This window comes from Lipomyces arxii (genome assembly GCF_038497795.1).
Source record: "Lipomyces arxii strain Phaff 12-163 unplaced genomic scaffold V1512scaffold_4, whole genome shotgun sequence".
Lineage (NCBI taxonomy): Eukaryota > Fungi > Ascomycota > Lipomycetes > Lipomycetales > Lipomycetaceae > Lipomyces > Lipomyces arxii.
In genome coordinates, this window is record NW_027117703.1 from 151,032 (window position 1) to 167,979 (window position 16,948).

General features: G+C 45.3%; 6 protein-coding genes across 6 annotated transcripts; 3 read left to right on the forward strand and 3 right to left on the reverse strand.

Annotated features, from left to right (window-relative positions):
- Nucleotides 1-48: 48 nt before the first annotated feature.
- On the reverse strand, nt 49-3,058 carry V1512DRAFT_205149 (fungal-specific transcription factor domain-containing protein; the record flags this gene model as incomplete). Its single annotated transcript, XM_066913348.1, has 3 exons — nt 49-2,660; nt 2,710-2,775; nt 2,827-3,058. The coding sequence occupies 3 exons, from the start codon at nt 3,056-3,058 to the stop codon at nt 49-51; spliced, it is 2,910 nt and encodes a 969-aa protein (XP_066772478.1).
- A 760-nt stretch (nt 3,059-3,818) lies between these two features.
- Nucleotides 3,819-9,277, reverse strand: V1512DRAFT_222324 (uncharacterized protein). Its single transcript, XM_066913739.1, has 4 exons — nt 8,595-9,277; nt 5,232-8,546; nt 4,735-5,182; nt 3,819-4,689 (listed from the first exon to the last, which is right to left on the reverse strand). Exons 1-4 carry the CDS (start codon nt 9,141-9,143, stop codon nt 3,875-3,877), a joined length of 5,127 nt encoding a protein of 1,708 aa, XP_066772479.1. The 5' UTR covers nt 9,144-9,277; the 3' UTR covers nt 3,819-3,874.
- Nucleotides 9,278-9,316: 39 nt separating this feature from the next.
- V1512DRAFT_259984 (uncharacterized protein) lies at nt 9,317-12,180 on the forward strand. The gene is made up of 8 exons (XM_066915750.1): nt 9,317-9,689; nt 9,739-10,366; nt 10,409-10,675; nt 10,723-11,286; nt 11,336-11,505; nt 11,554-11,715; nt 11,768-11,840; nt 11,892-12,180. Exons 1-8 carry the CDS (start codon nt 9,431-9,433, stop codon nt 12,082-12,084), a joined length of 2,316 nt encoding a protein of 771 aa, XP_066772480.1. The 5' UTR covers nt 9,317-9,430; the 3' UTR covers nt 12,085-12,180.
- On the forward strand, nt 12,181-14,021 carry V1512DRAFT_259986 (FAD dependent oxidoreductase). The gene is made up of 2 exons (XM_066915751.1): nt 12,181-12,535; nt 12,593-14,021. Exons 1-2 carry the CDS (start codon nt 12,484-12,486, stop codon nt 13,771-13,773), a joined length of 1,233 nt encoding a protein of 410 aa, XP_066772481.1. The 5' UTR covers nt 12,181-12,483; the 3' UTR covers nt 13,774-14,021.
- On the forward strand, nt 13,993-14,751 carry V1512DRAFT_259987 (uncharacterized protein). The gene has a single exon (XM_066915752.1). It carries the CDS (start codon nt 14,042-14,044, stop codon nt 14,531-14,533), a length of 492 nt encoding a protein of 163 aa, XP_066772482.1. The 5' UTR covers nt 13,993-14,041; the 3' UTR covers nt 14,534-14,751.
- V1512DRAFT_118086 (NMDA receptor-regulated protein 1-domain-containing protein) lies at nt 14,579-16,947 on the reverse strand. Its single transcript, XM_066912920.1, has 4 exons — nt 16,384-16,947; nt 15,327-16,340; nt 15,147-15,281; nt 14,579-15,104 (listed from the first exon to the last, which is right to left on the reverse strand). Exons 1-4 carry the CDS (start codon nt 16,798-16,800, stop codon nt 14,625-14,627), a joined length of 2,046 nt encoding a protein of 681 aa, XP_066772483.1. The 5' UTR covers nt 16,801-16,947; the 3' UTR covers nt 14,579-14,624.
- Between the last annotated feature and the right edge of the window lies 1 nt (nt 16,948).

Consider the following 16,948-nt stretch of genomic DNA (forward strand, 5'->3'; position numbering starts at 1 on the left):
CAACTTCATACAATACAGGTATATTACAACTGTACATTCACTCTTTAATCAAACCTGTGATGACATGACACTCGAAGGCGACTCTTGCTCAGGATACAAATACGATGGCAAAAATCTGTCAAACAATTGAGCCTCAAAATTGTCTATCGGACCATTGGAATACGCTATCATGTTTAGATCGCTGCCAGCGTTAGCATCGCACACTGGGATCGTGCCATGGTCTTGACTGTTATTCATCAAACTGGCAAAGCTGCTGTCGTTATCGTTTGCACCAGACCCCAAGTCAGGGAAATATAACATTGTGTCAATGTTAGACGACGTCGCGTTAGCCATCGTAGACATGTCCAAGCCACGAGGGTTGGTCTGAGGAGTCGACAACGACTCTGTGAAACTCGTCGACGGCATCGTGTACAAATCGTCGTAGGACATCTGCGGCATACAAGAATTCTGGTTCATCGAAGACCCATCCTGCTGCTCGTTCATCATAGGAAACGTGCTCGCCCTACCTAAACCGCTAACAGACTGCCCAAGATCTCTCGTCTGCATCAACGGCTCTAGCTGATATCCTGATGTTGGCACTGTTTCTTGTGGCAGCATCTGCTCCGACTGTCTGAGAGCAGAAGCCGGCATCGCTCTCATCGGTCGATGCGCATTCCGCGCAAGCTGATACGAAGACGTTGGCGACGTTGGCGCTGACATTGCCGCAGTATCAAACAACATGCGCTTGCGCTTAGGATCATCATGCATCCGACCTGACGTTGACATTCTTTTGTTCAACAAATCAAACAAACCAGACAACATCACGTATGCTCGTGCCGCAGCCGCACTCTTGTTCTTCATCTTCTCAATCACACCCCGCCCAAGCTCCGCGTCTCGTCTGAACTCATCTACGTTGGGGTTCAGCGGGTCCTCGTGCACAAAGTAGATCAATACTGCTGTAGAAAAAAATATAGTATAAACCGCAAACAGATGCGCGCCTCGCAAAATGTCTCGCCGAAGCAACTCGTCCGCAAGATGAACAACAATCCTGGACGTAGAGATGCAGTTCGCTGCACACGCATATGGCCGCTCATCAGTCATCTTCTCCTTATACTTTCGATCGACGTAGTGAATAAATGGCCGATACAAAATAATCTTAACATAGCAAAACGCTAGGTTTAGCATCTTGTTTGCCTGCAAAAACTTTGGCGGCGGCTCAACGCCAGGGCGAAGCTGAAACGGCAAACTGTCAAGCCACTTTTGCAATTCATTTTCTAGTTCCACAACCCGGGCATAACTTACAGACGGTTGCGGCGATATGCCATCGGAAGCCATCGTCGAGCTAATCGGATACACGTCGCGAATAACTTCTGAAAGAATGTTCATCAGCTTGGTGTGCAGGTTTGAAACCGTCACCAACGAGAGGGTGTCTGTCGGATGAGGTAAAATTGCTTCCTCAGTAATGTACTCGTCATCTATTTCTAGCGGTAAAACCTGGTCAATATCATGCTCATCGATGCAACGTGGCAATCCCAACATGGCAGATATGTGAATATCCATTTTGCGAATCGTCCAAAAAATTCGTTTGCGCACCTCCGCCTCGACGGGATTGAACCTATAAGCAACCTTTCGATGAAGTCCAAGTCGCAACGCGGCTCGAAGTGCAATTCCAATGTAAGAGTAGCACGTTGACAGGCGCGCCGTGTTTTGCAAAAACATAACCATCAAAATGATGACCTGGATAGAATCAGTGTCGCGAGCTTCAGTGATGTCGATCATCTTTCGCGCTGCTACAAAATACTTGTATCCTTCGCCAACCATTGACGGATCTGTCTGAACCTCTTGTGTAAACAATACACCAACTGCAAGAAAGCAATAAACCAATGGTAGAAAACTGACTTGCGACGGCGTATAATCGTCAGGGTCAGTTGCGTATAAATCGTTCAATCGTTGCTGGAATGTAGGTCTGTGGCCAAATCTGAGCACAACACAGGCCTGTTCCCAGACAGACTCAATCAAAACTTCTGCAACTTCTTTTGATGGTAAAACAAGTCTGAATTCCGCCATTTGTTGATAATAACTGTAATCGGGCGAGTCAATATTGGGACCACTGCTTCCACCGCTACTATAGCCGCCTTGTGGAGAATTATTCGAAAACACAGACGACGACCCGATATCTAACTGGGCATCCGGGTGGTCACTCAGAAAGTGGTCGCGAACATGCTGCAGAAAAAGTCTGCCGGAAGAATGACCAACGTAGTCAAAATGGCCGGTTTCGTCAACGTCAAGCCGTCCAAGAGACGCGATCATTGACTCAATTGTGGGATCGTGGTCGTTTGAAGGTGATGCTATTGAAGTTGACGACGTACTATCTGGCAATGTCCCAGAAGCAGTTTCAAAAGACGGAGTCGCTAAGCTTGTAGAAGAGACAGATACAGCAAGCTGGGGATTTGAGCTTGCAGCGTATATTGCGGCCGAGGAAATATCAGACATGAGCTTTGAGTTATTTTGCTTCAACTGATTTACAAACCGAGTAGCGTCAAAACCTGGTTTTTGAATATCGATGCCTGGAATAAGTGCTTGTAAGATGATATTGCATTGCTGTAATTGTGCACTCAGCTGATGACTATGAAACGGAGCAGGATTTCTGCGTCGATTTGAAGGCTGATCATATGTGCACTCTGTGACTATTAGACATAATTTCGACACGAAAAGAAGAAGCATCAGTACCATAACTATAGACCGTACAGTGAGTACAAGGTTGTTTTCCGTCACACTTAATTTTCTTCCTTCGGCCTAGGACAAATTTTAGGAACTATACTTCTACAGTCAAGAACCAGAATATACATTCATCGCAAGCACGTGTAACACGACGTCTTTTTTGAACCGGGGTAGCATTAGTCATTTGAGAAGCTCGTGCTTTATCAGATTGATCTTGTTCTTGTTTTACGCCAGTGGGGACAACATCTGGATGATCATCTTCTTCAATATCGTATTCTTCATCGTCATCATCTTCTTCATCATGAACTTGTTCTTGACGTGCTGGGAATGACTGTGGCCATTTATTGTATGGAGACATTGCGACTTTAAGTATTGGGATATTTGCTTTGTGCTATGATAAAATGCTGACGTAATTATGGTACAGATCAGTTGCTACCATTAGTTACATTTGTTGAAACACAATTAAATAGAAAGTCAGTAAATATTTGAAGGAAAAAAGGGTATCTAAACACAGTTGAAAGCAAGTGCTCAAAGACAGCGGAAGATGCCTGGTATATTTACAATGGACATGGACCGTCAAAGTGTGCTAAGCGTAGGTAAATCTCTAATAGCCTTAAACCTTTCACACATATTTGTAGCAACGCTTTCATGGTTGTGGAGTAACAGCATACATACACGTACATTTGATTCAGCTGACATGACACAAGTCAGCATCGCGTTATTTCTGTTTGATTAGTCAATATTAGAGCAATTTCCAAATCTGTGGCCATTTCAGTGAACTTACGATTGAAATTCAGTCGAGTTGTTTGTCGGAGAAGCGGAGCTTCGAATTCTCCAGCTAGTTTTGTCCAACAATGCAGATGGCAATATATCTACCCTAACCTCATAAATACAGGAAAAAGCCGATTGTGTGGGACTGGAATTTCACGGACTTCTAGAACGTTGTGCGAGCTTCATTAACAAGCTTGTTTCAGCGTTCGATTAACATGTGAAACTTGATTTAAGACGCATTTAAACATGCAGAGGCAAACAATCTCTACACTTAATTTGTTCATTCCGGCCAACAGGCATGTGACGTGAATTAAGCTCATTGGGCAAGTTCAAAGTACGCTCGTATCTTCATAAACACTCATTACCATTACTATTATTACGTTATAAAAAAACCCTTGTATGCTTAATGCTCTGAAGCTTCCGTTGCAGACTCATGCAGTGTACTCATTAATTCGTCAGCATCTGTCTCCGTCATTACTGTGGGCTCCACCTCTTCTATAAGTTTCAATGTCGGCGTACTGAGCGTAAGCTCATCAGTCTCCGCAGTCTCCGTAGTCTCCGTAGTCTCCGTAGTCCCCGTAGTCTCCGTGATCAAGTCAGATTTTGCGGCCCCGCCAGTCACGACATCGTCCACAGACCCAGCGCGCACCTGTCGTGCTTCCTGAGCCTGTCTTGCCGCCGCTCGACGTCTTGCTCTCCGTGCATCTCCTCCCGGTCCAGCGGCCTTGAGTTTTGCAAGCAAGTTATCCATCACCGGGTTGCGTTCTCCCGACACAGTTTTTTCAGGCATTGAAGATCCATCCGCAACCTCTTCCAGCGGGTTCTGCTTCTTCTGTGATTTTGCAACAGCCGCCTTCCGTGCCTCGTACTGTTGCTCTTCCTTCTCACGTTGCAAGTTTTCTTGCCGTGCTTTCTGGAAATCGTTCACGAATGTTGCAAATGTGTGGAAAAAACTGGCTCGAGATTCTGGACTGCTGGCATCTTCTCCAAAATACTTGAGCACGTCTTTGAACGCAGATGTAGTATGGTTCAAGTGCTCCTCAAGATACTCCTTTTTAGTCAATGCTTCCGACAATATAGGTCGCACGACCTCGAGAACCCGATCTCTTGGATCCAAAACATCTTTGTTAGACAGATTGCCGATATCGATCGAGCGTTGTACATTGGTTACCGTGTCTATAAAAGATCGACAATCGGCTTGTAGCTGCTCAATAGATACTACCTTGTTAGTTTCAGTCTTAACTAGCAATTTTATCTACTAACTCTTCGAAGCAACAGTAACGTCCTTCATCTCGTCTATAAATGCCTCAAGTTCGGGAAAATGCTGTGTGATAGTTGCCTCCACAAAATGCAAAAACGTCATGGTATTTTTCTCGCCTTTTGTGAACACTAACCGCTCCAGCGTGCTGATTCGGAATCCTGAGACCTGCTTCTTTGAACCATTCATATAATTGCCCAAAGCCAAAATAACTTCAAACAGCTTTGGCAGATTAGTTGAATTACGCACCGCTTCGCTCGCCGAATCAATTAATTTCAACTTGCCAAGTAATTCGTCATACTCGTGCTCATAATTCTGTGTAAGAATCAATGCCCGCATTCGTGACTTCCAGTATTCGCGCAGATTAAAACACAGCTCGAGATAGACCTGATCCGCTCGTGTAAGCTCAGAAACGTCTTTGTCACCTGCACTATAAGGCCCAAGATTACGTGCCTATATATTCTTAGTTTTACTACAAAAACCCATTGAGCGGTAAACATACCACATTGTCGGGTATCCGAGATAGATCGTCTTTTGCCAAAAAATCAAGCACGGTCGCGTTCTGCAAAACTTCTTTGTCACACCGTAAGATTTTGATTACCATTTCGTCGACAGACAAACTCGCAAACGCGTGCAGATTGATTTCAAACTGCTGTGCCAGATCGCGCGAAATAAAACTTTTCTTTTCAACCTCGGCTTTCTTGGTCGCGGCGCCAAATTTCTTGATTTCTTTCGCAGCAAAAAGTTGCTCAATCTCGTCAAAAATGCCTTTCTGAAGTAATCGTCCGTACACAGTTGCTCGTTTACTCTTGCGCTTGCTTCTGTTCGACGACGATTTTGGCACATCCGGCACTTCAGGCACTTCAAGAATTTCTTCTGTCTTCTTTTCCTCAATGCTGTTAATCTCCTCTTCCTCTTCAATCTCCTCTACTTCGCCATCTGCCCAAACAGTGTATTCGACAACTCGGAGGTCATTGAAGTGGAATGGGGTCAACTTTTTGCGTGAGTTTAGTGAGTTCTTTGATTTTGGAGCAGCTAACGTAAGCCCAGATTTCAAAAAATTGCCAGACATTGGAGGAGGTAACGGTGGTGCCCCTGGAGCACCGGGTGGCGGCGGGCCGCCGGCAAGAAATCCAGGCGGAGGAGGCGGCGGCGGCGGCGGCGGCGGTGGACCGCCAGAAGAGAACGGAGGTGCTGGGGGAGGCGGCGGTACTGTGCTTTCTGTGAGAAATGGAGGAGGAGGTGGTGGTGGTGGTGGTGGTGGCTGAGCGTCGGTAAATTGTAGACTTTCTGGAATAGGTGGAGGCGGAGGCGGTGGGACTGTATCTGTGAACGTAAAATTATCTGGTACAGGTGGTGCTGTCGGAGCGCTGTTATCTGAATTAATTGGGTTGGGAAGCGCAGGAACTGGCAAAGCTTCAACAGCAACCATATCCTCTGCACCTGAAGACATCGTCCCTTTTGAAATTGATTGTTCAGAGGGCACGCTGGTATCATTAGGTGTCGACACAGAGTAAGTCTGCGCATTCACAAGACTAGCGTCAAGCGAATGCTCCTTTGACGGAGACTGTAGCTCATCCGGTCCCGCTTTAAATGTGCCTACTGAGCTGCCCGATCTGTGCATGCTCAGTGGTCGACCACCTTTCGGTGAAGTAGGCTGATTAAAGTCCATGGGCCGCCTACCGGCCCGCCGAGGCGATGTCGATGGCAAACCCGAAACACTTTCAGCAGCAGGACCGTTGCTGCCATCACTCTCGCTTTTGAACCTGGCATTGAGTTCTGAGAGATACGATAGGCCTCCAGCAGCTCCAGCAGCTCCAGCAGCTCCAACTTCTTCAGCTTCACGCAACAAAACGGAATTTCGTGGCAACGGCTTTCGCGGACCACGTGGCCGGGTAATGGTCACGATTCTGGCGGTCTGGTCAGCAAGAACATCTTCAACTTCACCATCATAGCTAAGTCGTGAACTAAGCCTTGAGCCTGCTTCAGCTTCCGGAATTAAATCCACAGCATGACCACGTGCACTTGCGCCGCTTCTGGCTGACGGTGATCCATGCAACTGCAACCAGCTCTGTCGGCCCTGTGAACTACCAAGAAGCGCATTGCTAGCCATCTCAGGCGTATAACTTCGTTCAATATCCTCACGCTTAACTGAAACCATTTTGTCACGCAAATCTCTTAACTTCGATGACAGTTCTGGCAGGTCCCAGTTTACGCCCTCTTTCCTATATTCCAATTGTTTGCTATCAATCTGAGTCTCGATCTTTTCCAGTAATTGTTTGCGCTCCTCAGTAGGTAAGCCTTGGCCGTTGGCTCCAGAAAAGCTCGTAGCATGTAAAATCAAATATAATTCCCGCATTTCGGTCTCATAACTTTCCAAATGATGCATGTATGACCGACTGAGATCTTCTAACCGTTCGCGAAGGCCATTGTTTGTCCGTCTTTGCAATGCAATGATCTCTGCTTGATCGGTAACCTCTTTCTTGAGCTTGGCAACCATACCGTCAGCACCTAGTGCGACCTGGCGTTCCATCTCATCGCGCTCAGCCATCGCTTGGCCGGCAAGCTTCTTAGCTTCGATGGCTTCAAGAATGGCGCGTCGTGCTTGGTCGTCAGACTGTAACTTGTCCATAATCTCTTGAATCGTGAACTGCAAAGTTGTCCGCAAGTTGCGATCTGGCAGAGTTCGGTCCATGACAACGTAAGACATTATACCATCAATCAATCTAAAAGAGCGCGCCCGGTCATCGTTTCTGTCGTCTCTCACCAGCAACAAATGCTGCATGAGAGAAACAAAAAAGCCCTCAGACGCTGTACCCTGAACTCGGTCCCAGATATCTTCAGCAATCTCAACCGGATCGTCAAGATCACGAATCTCATCTTTTTGCTGCTGGGTCATGAGATCTTCATAGTCCAATGCCGCGGCGTCTTCATACTGACGAATCTGCTCTGTGATTTCTTCATTGTGAAAAGCTTTCATTGAATCCATGATGCGATTCAGTCCGCCAGAATTGAGCTGAGCGCGAATGTGAACCCGGATCTTTATGTCTTCAGATCCTTGTGCTAAAATGTTGACTAGCATCATTGACGCCAGACTATATGCAATAATGTGTGACTCTGCGGCAATACCGCCTGCCCTGACTTCAGCGCTTGCTCCAACAAGTGATCCCATCTGGCCACGACCCTTGAACGTTTCACTTATTGTACGCAACCAGGGGTCGAATCGTCGATCCTCGTCCTGCTGAGCTTTCAACTGATCAAATGCGTTCAAAACTTGCTTATGGCCCTCTGGTCTGGCCCAATGGGCCAAAAACGTTAGGACATCTGTTATTAATTTCCGCGTTTGTAGAAATGGAGAAAGCAGCGAGCCGATCAGGAGTCGAATACATTTCGACGACCGCAAAGCTTCATCGGCCGCATCTTCTAGATTAAGAAGTGCTTTCAAACATTTGACGAAGTCATATTCAAAATCCAGGTCCATCACTGTACATCTGCTATATTTGCTGTTGATTTGGGAAATGACGGTACACATTGCCAATTGACCCTGAGCTTCACAGAACTTCTTTACCCATGCAATGGGTTCTGTTCTGATGCAAGCTCCAAGAGTACCGAGCTGTTTTGAAGTAATTGTTCGGTCCATGATCTTTCGGACATACCATTGTGGAGTATCAGAATCGTCGTGGCTTGAGCTATGCCTTCGTGAAGCATCAGTCTGAGTGAGTGAGTCCTGGTATATCATGATCCACTTCTTTTCTGTAGGATAATTTAACATTTCCTGGCGAGCATGTTGCGGTAACGACTTAAAATCACGTCGACTCTGTAGAAACATGTTAGATACATCGAAAAGTAGCTCAAAAATGCGTACCATTAAGTCCATGAACATTCGGTCGACCACGGCGTCGTTCTTAGGCCGCTCCGGTATTTTGGCAGTGCTAACTATCGACAATCTAGACTGGGACGAGTTTTTGCTTGACCGAGATTGAACCGGATGCAATTCGTCTAAAGTGTCGACAGAGTATACACTACTCCAGTTCGACTGTGAACCTTCAATGCTGTTATTTTTGAGAGTGCTGGTACTATGATGTGCAGATGCGATACTGGGCAAATGACCAGCATTACTTCGAGGCAAAGTAGGAGACCAGTGTTCATCGTAAACAGAAGTAGCTGCTGAAGAAGTAGAGGACGATTGTGTACTTGACCTACTGGGAGCTATACTTGCAGCGCTATTGCGGTACGAATCATGATCCTGTCCATTCGCAGTAACGCCATTACTGTCACTTCCTGATACTGTTGTCTTTTTCCCGGTTAACTTTGGGTGCATTCGCCTGGCCAGGAAAGATGAGCCGCTCGAAGTAGTTCGAGCCGGCCCATTTGGAGATGGAGAATGATGATTATTACTCGAGTTGGTGTGCATAGTTTGTGATCATGACGGCAAACTAAAAAACCGTTATTAAAGCGGTACTTCACTGTGTGTTTGCAAGCGATAATGACTGTGAGTAGGCAGAAAAATAAAAAGCTTGGAACTGAGTGATCTGGATATATTTTAACAGCAGGGGCTTAACTGAGAGGCAGTGTTAAGTGATCGAGCACAAGTTTAGGGGTAGCCTACCAATGTCATCGACATAAACACGTGACAGACTTGGGCTTAGGGTTCTAGTGTAAACATTTGGGGTTGGCGACACTTTGAACAGAGCTAGATTCATGGCTCAAACGCTGAGTTCTTCGATAGCGTCTAAGGCGTTTTACTATGATTCAGTGTTTGGTTTGATTGACAAAAAAGTAGAAAATAAACTACAACAGAATCCTGAAGATGCAAGGGAGGTGGTGGAAGACTGGCATACTGTAACGAGCTGGATGACACCAAGATCTTTACTGCATTTACCTGGAGATGAAGTTTATTTTGCTTTGTCGAGGATGAAGAGGGACGGTATGCCAGACAGGTTGCTAGACTGGTACATAGGTGGGTGTTATTTATAATCCGTGTGTCTGTTCTGATCCTGACTGTTTAGACGCGGTCAGATCCCATTTTGCAGTGCATGCTATCCCGGCACTAAAGAACCCAATTGCACATGCTGGGTCACTGGCTGCTGCTGACACTGTGTCTGCTGTTATGCAATCTAGTCTGAGCACGCTGTGCGATGCGCTGAAGCACTACATGTACCCAGTCTCCTTCGTGTTTCCCGATGGAACAAATGCGATTGACGGTCCAGGACAGATCCGATTCCGGAACTCATTAAATGCAATGATTGATATCGCACTATCTGATTACGATTTTCAGCTAATGGCACACATGTTTGTGGGACAGCAACTTGCTTCGTGTTGCGAATATGACGATGTTGTGATGACTGGCGCAGACAACTCGCTGTTATTGAGTATACGAGAGAGAATTGACGTACTGGAACTACAAAATTTGATGAACAGGATTGTGGCTGAGTCGTATCATTCGTTCATACAGCGATATGTTATTGAGAAGTATTCACGAAAATGGGACGGGGAGGATAGTGAAGCAACACTGGCTGGGTTAAAGGCGGTGGTGCATGGTTCGATTTTGCAATGTGTTGAGATTTTCATTGGGAAAAACGAAAATCTTGGAGAGCAACTATTTGGTTTGGCGTCTGAGTGTCTTGTTAAACTAAGGTATTATAGGTTATATGTGATAGTTTAGTTCTGACATGACAGGATTGAGGAGATGTTTGACATGGTTATTTTTTTTCCTGATTCAATTTCTGGCCTTGAGGATTTCAAGGCGTTGCTGAAAGCACAGGAGCACAGGGCGTATTTGGTCAAATGCTTTCAAAACTCGTGTCAGCAGCGGTTACTACACTGTGGGGCTAATACGGCCGATATAATATCTTTTTACTTTTCCGCAATCAAGGTGTTGAAAATACTTGAACCTAGAGGAGTCTTACTTGACCGAATATCGCGCCCGATCCGGCGTTATCTTCGGTATGTATGTGTTATGGAGTGACGAGAGTTTACTAACCACAAATCAGCGAACGGGACGACACAGTGAAGTGTATTGTGAATGGCATGCTGGAAGTTGAAGGTGGTATAGGTGGAGACTTGACCGAGCTAAGTAAAGAGCTGGCTTCAGTTTCAGGCGCACAAGCCGAAGCAGCAGCTGACGACAGTGATTTCTTTGATATGAACTGGGTACCTGATCCTGTTGACGCAGCACCTGATTTTCGAAGTAAGCGATCATTGGACTTCATTGGTTCATTTTTGTCACTATATGAGAACAAGGAAGTTTTTGTTAAAGAAATCACGGTTGTGTTTGCGAACCAGTTGTTAGAATCAACCTATTATCAAATTGACAAGAGTCTGATGGATCTTGAGTTGTTAAAGCTTCGGTTTGGAGAAGCTGAACTGCATAGTTGCGATGTTATGGTTAAGGATATTGCCGAAAGCAAGCGAGTGGACATAAATGTGCACGACGCAATAAATAATGCAGCTGGAAAGAAAGCAGTAATGGGTTTTATGCATGCGAGCGTGTTGTCACAGCTTTTTTGGCCGTCGTTACGCGATGAAGAACTGGTGCTGCCAAAGGTTATCAACAGGTATGGTGCTTTTTGATGTTTGATTAGTGTAAGCTGTTAACTGGATTAGTCAGCTGCAATATTACGCAGATCGATTTTCGATTTTGAAATCAGGCAGGAAATTGAAGTGGCTTAAGCGGTTAGGAACAGTTGAGGTAACACTAGAGCTTGAGGACAGGACACTAGAGTTTAATGTGTCACCTGAACGGGCGAGTTTGATTTACTTATTTCAAAAGAAGGGTGAGCACTGCTGCAGTAGTAACTGGAACAAGAGATTGATTTGAATAGGGTCGAATACATTATTGGAATTGGCAAATGAGTTGCGAATAGATGAGATTGCAGCCAAAAAGGCCATACTGTTTTGGATTGGCAGTGGAGTATTAGCGGAAGATGAGAACGAGAAAGACAGATACTTTGTACTTGAACATGCAAATGAAGGGCCCAACAGAGGTAGGAGATTAAAATTCATGACATTCAATCTATATATCTAACCTTGAAACAGTCGTTATCACAGACACAGGTGCATCTGTTCAGACCACAGAAGAAAAAGCAACAGAACAGATGAGGATATATTGGTTAGTTATCCCTTACAGGATAAACATCTTGCTAATAATATATAATTGTAGGTCTTACATTGTTGGCATGTTAACTAACTTACAATCATTACCAATTGATCGAATTCAATCATTTCTTAAGATGTTAATACCAAAGGACATGGGATACTCACGAACTACTGACGAGCTTCGTGATTTCTTAACAGTGATGATATCTGAAGACAAGTTAGAGTTAAGTGGAGGGAACTACAGATTAAAGAAGTAGGGGTTGTGAAGGTTTGGCTTATATAATTATTAAAGTGCGGCTGCTATGGTAATTACAACCAAAGGTCACACCACTTTATTTTCTTTGTTTTGCGCGTATGAAATTCAAGTAACGTGATTTTCTATTTTTATTAGGCGATTTTTTAACAACAAAACGAAAGCGCAAAATTCAAAATCAATATTAAAATACGTTTTTGGTGATCACATAATCAAGTGTTGTATATTATACTTGCCCAGTTTATATGAGTGGTGGCGGTGTGTGTGTGTAGTATCGGCTCACTCTTTAACATTGACAAAGGAAAAGGGCTCTTCAAGCCAATAAGGATTCCGTTTCAATTTACCCACTGTGGCTCCTACTTCTTCTGCTCCGACTGCGAGAGCAGTTTCTTCTTCCATCAGAATGCCAACTGCTACTCCTGTTGAGGATTCAAGAACTCACATTATCATAGTTGGTATGTCATGATATCTGCATACTGTGAAATGGCTTTGGCTAACAGATTCAATAAAAGGTGCTGGAATTATAGGTGTCTGTACTGCTTATTATATCACTCGGCATCCAGATTTCTCTCCAACTACCCACAGAATAACTATAATTGAGTCAACAAGGCCTGCAAGTGGAGCAAGTGGGAAAGCAGGTGGGCTGTTGGCTCTATGGGCATTTCCAGCCCAACTTGTCCCACTCTCGTTTAAACTGCACGAGGAGTTGGCGGAACAGTACAATGGAGCAGATGAATGGGCTTACAGAAGATTACAGACTGTCTCACTAGAAGGAAACTTGACAAAGACATCACGTGTCGCAAAAAAGAAACCGGCAGATATAGGTTTGCCTGAAGACCTAGATTGGGTACGGCCTGATATTATGGAGAGCTGGTCCTCTCTGTCTGGTAAAGATTCTACTGCTCAGGTTCATCCGTATAAATTCACAATGTTCATGCTTCGAAGGGCGCAGGAGTGCGGCGCTGTCAGTTTGGTGCTGGGAAAAGTCACAAAGCTGAATTTCAATTCGAAGGGGACAGCGGTTGAGTCAGTGGTGTACACCCCGGCCGGTTCGTCTGCGGATTCAGTCTCGTCTTCGTCTACAGCCTCGTCCGACAACCAGACTCATACGCTTAAAGGTGATAAGATCGTAGTCACGGTGGGACCATGGACCTCGCGGCTTTTACCAACATGTCCTGTTTCTGGTCTGCGTGCTCATTCAATCACCATCACACCTAGCCGACCTGTATCTGCGTATGCGCTTTTTACGGAATTGAAAGTGGCCAAAGGAAAGTATATATCTCCAGAAATTTATGCGAGAAAAGACGAAATTTACATCTGCGGTGAAGGGGACAATTACGTTGAAGTTCCTGAAACTACAGATGATGTTGAGGTTCTGAAGGAACGATGTGAAGAATTGGTAAAGTATGCCGGAATTGTGAGCAAGGAGCTACAAGGTGGAAGAATCACACGAAGGCAAGCATGCTACTTGCCTGTAGTTGACGTTCCATCTACATCTGGTCCTTTGATAGGACCAACAAACTCGCAAAACTTATTCGTCGCGACCGGACATAGCTGCTGGGGTATTAACAATGCGCCTGGAACCGGCAAAGTCATGGCAGAGATGCTTTTAGAAGGCGAGGCTAAAAGCGCTGACATTTCTTCATTGGATCCGCGACGTTATTTTGTTTCTGGTCCGTTGCCAGGCGAGTGAATAAGCACGAGTAGCCTAAAAAAAATTATTTGATTCGACAATGACGCATAATTTTGCACTTCTTGGGATCTTTTCTAATGCTTTGTCAATTTGTACGCGGTCGGCTTTTGTATCTTTTACTCTATCTCTTTATTTCCTCAGTATTTCTCGGTCTTTTTTTATTTTTGTAAGGTGTTTATGTTCTCAATGGTTTTTTCGTGATTTTAAAAGACTTTGAATGTCAAATTCACCGGTATGTTTGACTTTTAGTTTTGCGTAGTACAATAGAATGAACGCGGTTAGGGTTGTCTTTTGCTATCGTGAATGCTTCCCGATCACAATGAATGCTATACGGAGCACAATGGCCCCATCAAGTACAAGTTCAGCGGCGAACACGCCGCCGGCTGCTGCTTTGCTCCCATTCTCACTATACGAAGCAGACATCACGACAGCGCCGAAACCGTTCCGAAACCCGCGAGCTAAACCACCGAGCAAACGAATCAAAAACGCTAAACAAGTTGCGACAGACGAGGCCAAACGGCTTGCCGTGCTACCAAACAAAGCCGTCGATCTGCCAACATATATCAACGTTGAAGCACCACCGTCTGTGCTGCCTCGCAAGTTTTGGTGCGACGTGACCGGGTTGAGCGCGCCTTATAAAATGCCGGGCACGGGACTGCGGTATCATAGCAAAGACGTGTACGAGGCCATTAAGCAGCTGCCGCCGGGAGTCGATCAGCAGTATTTACAGTTGCGGAGTGCGAATGTTATTTTGAAGTAAAATTGTATGGTACGCATTATGGAGTTATTAGGAATAAATATGGGATATGCAATTGAGAACGTACAAGTAAAATACAAAGCTTTTGAATCTTTTATACGGGTGTTTCTGGCTTCGCAGCAGCCTCATCCTGTCTGCGCTTAATCTCTACACCCCATGTCCATGACGGGTCAATGTCCGCATACCCATCGATCGGCTTCCAGAACTTCCACGCATCGTCCAGCGGCTTCTTTGTGTTTTCGAGGTTCCGCCCAAGCGGGTCGTCGTCGCCCGCAATCTTCTCTGTTGAAGACGCTTTTTTGTTTTCTTTTGCCCGCTCGCGCTTAGCTTTCTTGATCGCCTTCTTGCGCTCCTCCTCCGACATGTATTCGTACTCATTTGCGATCTTGGTGACCCTGGGATTGTCGTACATGTCGAGATACACCTTGATCGCGTCGACCGCAGCTCGCACGTAATACGGCTGCTTGTACATCTCGTCGGACCAGTGGATCATGTCAGCGTATACTCGCATGGTGCCCCGCTTAATACAGTATCCGTGGAAATCAAACTGTTCCATTACCCAGTCATCGTAAATCTATAATTAGCAATTGTTTGAGCTGATAAATATAAAGCTCACCTTTTTGACGTAGTGGAAACGCTTTAGCGCAAGACCAGTCTTGCCCATCCGCGTAAACATCTCACCCTGCTCAGTCAAAAACCACATTGCTTGCATTTCGTGCAAATCGTTGACTCCCTTTCCATGTTCGTCGTTCTATACTGTCAGTAGAGCTTATACAAAATTCGAGACCAATTGTACCTTTGTGAACAGACTGGCAACAGCAATGGCTTCGTCGACCTTGTTCGCGCGCATCAAGTACTTTACTGCCTTTGTGTTTATGAATCGGTCCTGCAAATCCAATTCACGCGCTGCAGTCATGCTATCACTCGCAGCAACCAAGTCCCCAGTGTGCTTGACGATCTTTGCCTTCATCATGTGTCCCTCAACCAAAGTCGGCGTGTGCACGACCACTTTGTTGATGTACTCGAGCGCTAAATCGTACTGTTGCAACTTTGAGTAGTGCTGTGCTAAGAAATACATTGTCCACAATTTAATTGTCGGCGCTGCGCCAGTGTGTGTCCCGTTTGTATATCCGTTTGACGCGACACTCGAATTGTAATATTCTAAAACAGCTTTCTCGATAACCTCTACCTTCTCCGGATTGACATACAATGGCTTCACATTCACAAACGTAGCTGGCGTGCCACGTACCAACTGGCCAACAACGTAGCTCTTAATAGCCTCTTCAAACTCGTCGCCTTCTAAGAATGAAAGTGGAATGGCTCTAATGACATCGCTGCGCTTATACTTCTTTGCCAGCTCTTCGTACAATACCTTTCGCTCGCTCGGCTTGTCTAGAATTCCAAGCGCTTGTTCTAGAGCTTGTAAATACTTCTTGCAATCCGGATTCCGGTGTACGAGCTTCCGATACGCAACCACCGCTTCCGCCAGCCGTCCCAGCTCATACAAATATTTCGCTCTATATTCAGACACAGCCAGCTTGTCGAGTACTTTTGGTGTAATCTCATCTAAATGTTCCAACGCGTGCGCAATGTTGCCGCTCTCGTATATAATCACATTTTTATACATGAGAAGTTCCGAATTCTCGACAGCGTCATCTTTAGAAACAGGCAAATCTTTCACAGTGTCTTCGTACTTTGTCAAGATGTTTTCTGCCAGATCGTATCGTTTGACCATATGATATGCCATTGCAAGCGCAGTCCAGTTCTGTCTGATGTTCGGTCTGTTTGCAAGAATTGCTTTTCGGGATGTCTATTTCCGTTAGAATTGATTTCGGTCGTGGCATTTTACTTACCACCAACCCATCCCAGTGACGCATCTGCGCCTGCAAGAACGACAAATCTCGAAGAATGTTCGAATTTTCCGGATCAAACTTAAGTGCCTGCGTATAAGCTTTCAGTGCTTCCTCGAAATTACGCTCCGAACGATGATACAATCCAAACACGTGCCAGCAAATAAAACTCGAGATATCGTTCCTCAGCCCACGCTTGATCAAATCAGCAGCCTCGTCCTTCTTATCAACTTCACCAGAAAACGACAAAATCAGTCCTTTCATCGCCAGAGTCTCGCCATGCTCAGGAAACTTCTGTAGAATCCCGTCGGCAAGTTTGATGGCTTTTTTGTACTGTCTGGTCTCGTACAGCTTCAAGATTTGCCGGAATGAAGCGGCTTCTTTAGTCGGCAATTGACGGGCTTTCGGGATTGTTGCCATTTCTTGTCTTTGCTGTTTTTCTTTGCGATTTGTGCTGTTCTCTTCGGTGCTGAACTGAGTCAACCTGGAATCATCAAAATGCTAGTTATTAATGGGTTAGGGCTAAATAAACTAATGATACTGTAAATGATTTTGATTGCTTGTGCGT